This window comes from Barbatula barbatula, assembly GCF_947034865.1.
Source record: "Barbatula barbatula genome assembly, chromosome: 5".
Lineage (NCBI taxonomy): Eukaryota > Metazoa > Chordata > Actinopteri > Cypriniformes > Nemacheilidae > Barbatula > Barbatula barbatula.
Genome location: NC_136769.1, coordinates 8575564 through 8582853, shown reverse-complemented (window position 1 = coordinate 8582853; position 7290 = coordinate 8575564). Strand labels below are relative to the sequence as shown.

The following is a 7290-nucleotide window of genomic DNA, read 5'->3' as shown; positions in this document are numbered from 1 at the left end:
GATAATCCAACCTGCCTTTACCTAAATTTTATCAGGTTCAATTGAAGCCTTATTTGCAAAAAAAAGATACTCAAGTAATTGTTATTAAGGTAAATTAACTAAATTTGGTCTGTGATGTGAGAAACAGTGACAGTAATATATTCTAACATTTTCTGTAAAGCTTACCTAAATTGTTACAGTAATGTTTTTTTTTGTACAATTATTATTATTTTTTTCTCTATTGTTTCACCCATATGGTAACAAAAACCACAGCTCTCAATTCATAAAGTTTTTTTTCCAAAATATTGAAAAAACGGATGCAGTAAACAATTTCTAATATTAAAAAAAATTATATTTCTTGAGTAGAAAATATGTACACTGTACATCTGAGAATTAAATTCTTTAAGAACAGCTTAAGGAGTATAAAAACCTTAACTACTCATATTGATAAGCGTACAGGAAAAAAACATGAAACGGAACATACAAGTACAGTATTAAAATGTTCACAGTAATAAAGGTATATGGACCTAAACTCTCTAAACAGAGATAAATACTGTTTTTAAACACAACCCTAGCTTCCATTAACTGCATATAACAGGCAATGAAAATATTCAAAACAACTGACATTTGTCATGGTGTTATACAAATCATTGAATCATGAAATGACAACTCAAAAAGTAGACAATTTTCATGTTTGTTAGTCATATGAAATGCGTCAGATCATCTCAACCTCTAAATTTGACATATCTTGATTCAGCTAAATAACTGGTTCTTCAGAGTTTGAAGTTTTGGTTTCAGTATTTTTGCTCCCAAATCAAGCAGAACTTGCTGGATAAAGTAAAATGTGTTCTTCATGCCCTTTGGGTAATCAAGGTTGAGTGCATATGACAATCCAAACAACAGACAAACAGCAAGAGGCATATCTTTGATCCCATCCATTACAATATCTCCCTCTATGACGATAGCTGTGGACACGGGATCTGTATGAATCAGCAAAGAGGAGTCAGGAGATTCTTCACTAATGACTGTCAGAATGGCAACAGCAATGTGCTCAAGAAAGCTGTTATCATCTGACGCCTGAAAAGACATTCAGAAGAATAAAATTAAGGAAAACATGCAACATTGCAGTCTGACCTTTACATACACCTTTCAGAATCTGGAAAATGGTGGGAGAACATTGTGCTTTGTATGGTCCTTATCTTTAAACCGAACTTCTAGGACTCCAGCCGGCAAAGTTTATCTATTAATTGTATGTATTTACCAGTGAAGCATGCATGCGATAACGTTTGGCAGGTGCATTAAACAGAACCGCTTGTTTGTGTGAAGTGCGTTTGTCGTTGTCAGGGGTTAAAGCCCAAAATAAATCCTGTGCCTGAACTTATTTATGCAGGGTTGCGAGAGAAGACACATACGTAGGGTTATTGTCAAACAAAAAAGAACATTATTAATTTTTTAAAACGTTATTTAAACATTTTTAAGTTTCTTGAACATTAATGCTAGTATGCCAGTGTGTATGGATCGCAGAATGACTCGAAATAAGTGGGCGCATAATTATTACCCACAAAACCAGCTTTACACAATTGTGGTATATAAAAACATAGCTTAACATACCAAATTCATCATCATAACATTATTTTGGGATGGCATTTTGAGAGCAAAAAGGTGACTAGATCTATGATGAACTTGTACTCTACTAAACTATTTTGTGCTCTAGTAGTAATTTAATCATTAGTTTCATAGGTTTAAATGATGATGATATGACACATCCACAACAGATAGTAATGAGATCACAGTTGGTCAAAGCAGGTTGGTATGCAGACTGTTCGCTTGCTACTCTCCAACGTAACATCTCCGCTCCAGCAATCAAGACCTGCCGCATTTGAATTCTGATTGGCTAGTAATGTTTGTTTGGTTGAGAATGATAGCTGTGTTCCTCTCATACCATTAGTAGGCGAACTTACGAACTCAAACTGATATCAAGAAGCTTTTTTAAATGCAATATTTTTTTAAAGACGGAGATCCGGCACGGTGCCGGAACACGAAGCCCTTGCGTTGTGCTTATTTCTGTGAGACATTAATCAATAGTTCACCGCTTTTTAATTACGTTTTTATCTATTTAGCGAGTGAAACTTGTTTTCCAGCTGCATCGAATCCATATAACTAAATAATCCTGTTATTTACACATGCCTTCTGGGTGTTCTGAGTGTCATGGATTTGTCTGCATCTGAACTGTAGGAGGACATGAACCTCATCTCCAAAGTTGCTCAGAGTTTTTTTGTGAACTCTGAGTGAAGCCATGTGAAGTGAAACTATCAAACACACACTAAAAAAACGTTATTGTTGATAATTCAGGTAACATCACAAATTATTAAAAAAACTGTAAATAAAAATTGCTATTTCTGAAACTGCAGTTGTGTGTGTACATCGATGTCATATGAAACTCCATGTATTAATCATTTATTAGATTTGATTATCCAGATTCTGCAAGCTGTTTTATCCCAAAACAACAAACACTGCAACACAGATAACCGCATAAAAAAATAACACAACAGTCATCATTTCCCATACTTACAATGTAGTGTTTGAAAAATTCTGAGGGATTGTCTCCAAGAAGAACAGGGATGCAACGAAGAACTGCAGTTCGTTGAAGAGTAACCAGAGATTCCTGAAACAAGGATGAATATGAAATGGCTGAAGGGCTACTTCAGGCAAGGAAGAAATTCCCCATGCAATAAAATTACAATACTTTGCAATAAGACAAGGCAAACAAACCTTGCACAAGGTCTCATTGACGTTTCTCCTTGGTTCATGTTGCTCCAGTATTTCTGATACGGTCCGACCTATGGTTCCTGTTTTAGACTTGAAAATCTTTATCAGAGAGGGTGTGTGTCTGTCAAGTTCACTAAAGAACTCTGTCTGTAGGTTCTTGCAGGTAATCCTGGTGAATTCTGCGAACACCTACAAAACACAAAATCATTTACGCAACAATGCAAACGGAAATAACAAATCGCAGTAAAACGCAAAGTCTTACCTCACGCTCTGTAAAGAGTGCTGGCCAACGTTCCAACGTAGTTTTAACTGGTAGCTCCATTTCCACTATTTCTTTCCTTCGTAAAGGAAAGGTTTGGTCCATCTTTTGCGAGACTAGGGTCTTGTTGGGTGTTCTTTTTCTCATTTCTTCAGAAAGTAGTTCTCGGTCTCTTTCAAGACTTATTTCGTCCTTTCCCAAAGGAAAGTTTGGGAGGTAGTTTGTTTCATCTCTTCGTGGTTTTTTTATGTTCAGTTTGGGAGGTTGTCCTTCAGGAGAAATCTTGCTCTTTCTTCCCCCATTAACCATCACATCTAGACATCCAGCTTTGCGAAGTTTTGACCGGTAGTTGCCCATTTTGAATTTGAGACTGTTTTTCCACCCATAGTACCCTGTCCATGACCCTTTCTCTCGAAGACAGGGATGCTTGTTGATAAGGGCTTTGGCAACTTCCGCAAAATCTTCATCAGTTGGGTATGCTTTAAATGAGTATATGCACTCTGCTAACTTCTGCAGTATTTCATGCTTCATGTCCTTAGAGACAGTGAGGTGATAAGCGCCATTCCTTTTATACAGTTGGTCTCCCTGTTGCAGTCTGTGGTTGACGTCAAAGGAAAAATCCGGGATTTCAAAAAACTTGGGCCACTGGTTTTTACTGGATGACTCAAAACTGCCAGATGACAACATTTCGATGTCGGTTGTGCAGGGACTTGTGTCAGAAGGAACCAAAAGAACCCATGGAATAATTTTCAGTGTGGCTTTGTTAGGAAGATCCCCCATATCGGTGAGATTACAGAGTGCGTTATTAAAGTCAGGATCTTCGTATTGAAATGTGAAGTTGTATGTCAGTTGAAGTTTTCCTTTAAGTGACATCGTAAAAGCCTCTACTGAGGAAGGTCTCTCTGGTAAGGTTATTTTTCGAATATCTCCATCATTAATAATAACTCTGAGTATTATCCCTTGGTCCATATCACTTGACTCTGCAACAACAAACACAAAGCATGTCAGTTTTACATTGTGTTCTCATGTATATAGCTAAAACATACCGTTTTAATGTGACAAAAGATTTGCCTCGGACTCAACTCAAGACTCCGCCACAAAGCTCATAGGACCTTACATGATCATTATACCAGAGTAAGAACCATCTTTTGTATGAGCTTAGTCTTGTGATTGTTCCATTACAGGTGATAAAGTTTTATTCCGGTTGTCTGTTACTTGAAAAAAAGGGCACATGGATTTTCTAAAATCGTCTTTAGTTCAGTGTGTAAGTGACCTATTTGTCAGTTATGGTGAACCATACCTGAAATGTGACCTCTGCATTTAACCCATCCAGTGAGTAGTGAACACACGCACAGCAAGTGGTGAACACACGTACACCCGAAGCAGTGGGCAGCTATCACTGCAGCGCCCGGGGAGCAGGTAGGGGTAAGGTGCCTTGCTCAAGGGCACCTCAGTCGTTACCTGCCGGCCCTGAGAATCGAACTGGCAACTTTCTGGTCACGAGTCCAACTCTCTAACCATTAGGCCACGACTGCCCCCTAACATAGCCATCCTTCAATGTCATTGATATGCAAAGTTTTCAATCAAAACAGTCCATGATAAATAAAGATGTTGAGTCGACTTTGAAACGCTGAAACGAGTTGTTTAATTTTCAAATCTCAGGCCGACAGAAAGTAATGTTTGCATAACACCCATCTATTCTGCTGACGCGTATCCCATTATTGTTTACTGTTTAGCTGTCGGCCCAGTTCGCTCACATTAGTGTGAACATCGATTAATCGATTAATGTAGAGTGTCTGTCTTTGTTATTACTTGGATGAAGGATAATACAGTCTGTGGAGATTTGAATTGAAAAACTATAATGTAATGTAATTTCTGACCCGATTAAAACATGATGTTGGTGACTCAAATACAATATCAGAAAGCTTATAACACCATCCTACGATGCCTTGAAAATTGGAACACACACAACATTTTGCAGACTGCATCAATAAAAGCACTCTCTTCTCTGTGCATGGCAAAAGAGTGGTATGTTATTCTAGAATACACAAACCGATTTGTGTGATATTTACCTCCGATTAATGTTCCTAAGGTCAGATGCGGAGTTAAATTTGTCTCCGCGATCGAGTCTCTGTTCAACTGACGTGGTCGAAAGTGGACAAGCTTCACGTAACATTTTATAAACCAGTACAAAAATGTCAAATTACACAAGCAGTTGTTTAATTTGTGTCCTTATTTCACTTCTTTCAAAAACTTATTGCACAGTAGCAACAGGTAGTGGTCTAGCTTTTGTTGAAACTAGTTACTAGTTGAAAAAGCGTCTACCAAATGACTAAATGTAAATGTGGTGCCACATTTATCTCAATTGCTCATATTCTTCTAAATATCTTTCTTTGCGTTCAGCGGAACGAAGACATTTACAAAGATCTGGAACAGCTTGAGGATGAGTAATTCTTGACAGAATTTTGATGTGGACTACCTGGTGGTGCAGTTAGGACCGGTGCAACATCAGATTCTCTGACCATAAAATTCTGTGACTGCAGTAGGGGCTAAAGTGACGGTTCGGATTGGGGTAGGATTATGGTGACGACAGCGCTTCCTACAGTAAGACCGTCACATAGTTAGATTCTCACAGAATTCGGATTAACACCAGCATTACATAAAGTACGATTTATTAATAAAGTGTGTTATGAATTTGATGTCTGCGTTGAAGATAGAATGTGCTCACGGTGACACCAAAAACTGGTCTAAGGGCAACAGTGGTGCGGGACAGGATACTACTCTTAACTATGACATTATATCCCCCACTGACCCCAACATTAAAGAGTAAAACATACCTGAAGGGATATGATCAATATCATCACCACCACCAATGTCATTTTCTTCAATGTGTTCTTTCTCTGTCGTGGGTTCAGCTTTATTCCCAAGGTTCCTGCCGTTCACCTGTTTGACTGAAGGAACAAAATCACCAAGATTCGCATCCTCATCATTCTGTTCTTCTTTTACTTTGGCTTCTGTTTTTATCTCCATAGGTTCTCCGGCGTTACAGCCAGAATCCAGGGACTCTGTGGAGGTTTGATCAGTTGGTCCATCCCGATTCAGGGTGTGATTGCGGTCACACGCCGTGTCCTGAGTGTCTGTGGGGTTTGTGTCAGTATAACAGAGTAAAGTGAGGCTGAACTCCGAGTCCTGTGTGTGTCTGGATTTCTGTTCAGAGAGTAAATATAGTTAGATATAGCTATAAACTATATAAATTCAATATTTCATCCATCAAAAAATGCTTATGTAACGTGAGCTAAAAAGAGAGATTGATGAAAATGTTGTTTAATGTGTCCAAACCTCCGTGTTGAGTTCATCTCCTCTTGCCCTCAGCTTTGCCTCCAGTAACGCCACCTCTTTCTTCAGCCGACAGATTTCTGTGATGAAATCATCAACATCCAGCATGGACAGATCAGTTCCTACTGACTTACAGCACATCGCCTGTGCCGTCATCTCTTCAACATCTAAACACAACAACGCAACCTGAAAACACCAAAGAGAGAGAATCAAACTGACGTGAACACGCAGCGTTTGGTCTACAATTCCTTCTTTGGTAGGTTTATCGGCGGACTAAATAGCTGTAGAGCGCCTCCTGCTGGACTGGAGAGAAAACAGACTACAGCTGAACCTGCTGTCTGTGACGTTTCTCATACAGTCTAAAATAAACGGAGCAGCATGCAGTGCGTAGAATGTTAAATCTTCTCGTAATGATCTAATAGACAGATTTCCGACGTTGGGACTTGACGGATACCACAGGTAGGCCTGGAAAATGCCTGCCAAAGATCCTCCTTTAACATCAGATTTGTGCGTATTAACAACGGTTTCATGCAAAGTGTGGGATTTACCTATTTGTACCTACACGTAGAAATGTGCGTTAGTGGTAGATCGTGTTATCACAAAAATAAGTCTTTGTGATTCTTGTGTCGTTTTATTGCAGTCTCAGTAAATCTATAGTTCAAGCTAGACATTTGTATAATTGGTAAGCTACCAAAGACAGATGGGAAATAATTTGAAATGTATTTTCTAGTGTCATGGCTGGTCTCACTTTGCTGGAGGATTTGGCAAACCTTTTATATGTTAAAGACACACTTAACAGAACAATAGACGAAAAAAATAAATAAAAGTGCAAACATTCTAACGAACTGAAATAAACCAAAAATAGGTTTTCTTATTAACAAATTGTTTTAACAGATTATTGCTTTTCTATTACTACATCGCTTTACCTAATCATAATGAAATAGCGA

The 7290-nt window shown here is 38.4% G+C and overlaps 1 protein-coding gene across 1 annotated transcript; it reads right to left on the bottom strand.

The window, feature by feature from the left end:
• Positions 1 to 226: 226 nt before the first annotated feature.
• Positions 227 to 6682, bottom strand: LOC306893717 (sterile alpha motif domain-containing protein 3-like). The gene is made up of 6 exons (XM_079455699.1): positions 6347 to 6682; positions 5845 to 6214; positions 3011 to 3987; positions 2752 to 2937; positions 2552 to 2644; positions 227 to 1056 (listed from the first exon to the last, which is right to left on the bottom strand). Exons 1-6 carry the CDS (start codon positions 6497 to 6499, stop codon positions 733 to 735), a joined length of 2103 nt encoding a protein of 700 aa, XP_079311825.1. The 5' UTR covers positions 6500 to 6682; the 3' UTR covers positions 227 to 732.
• Between the last annotated feature and the right edge of the window lie 608 nt (positions 6683 to 7290).

Bases quoted from the DNA above. Each gene is read 5' to 3' on its own strand.
- LOC306893717 (XM_079455699.1), bottom strand. From the start codon at position 6,499: ATGACGGCACAGGCGATGTGCTGTAAGTCAGTAGGAACTGATCTGTCC. The intron at 2,938-3,010 runs GTAAGACTTTGC...TGTGTTTTGTAG, and splicing joins CACTCTTTACAGAGCGTGAG to GTGTTCGCAGAATTCACCAG. The intron at 1,057-2,551 runs GTAAGTATGGGA...ATGTCTTTTCAG, and splicing joins AATTTTTCAAACACTACATT to GCGTCAGATGATAACAGCTT.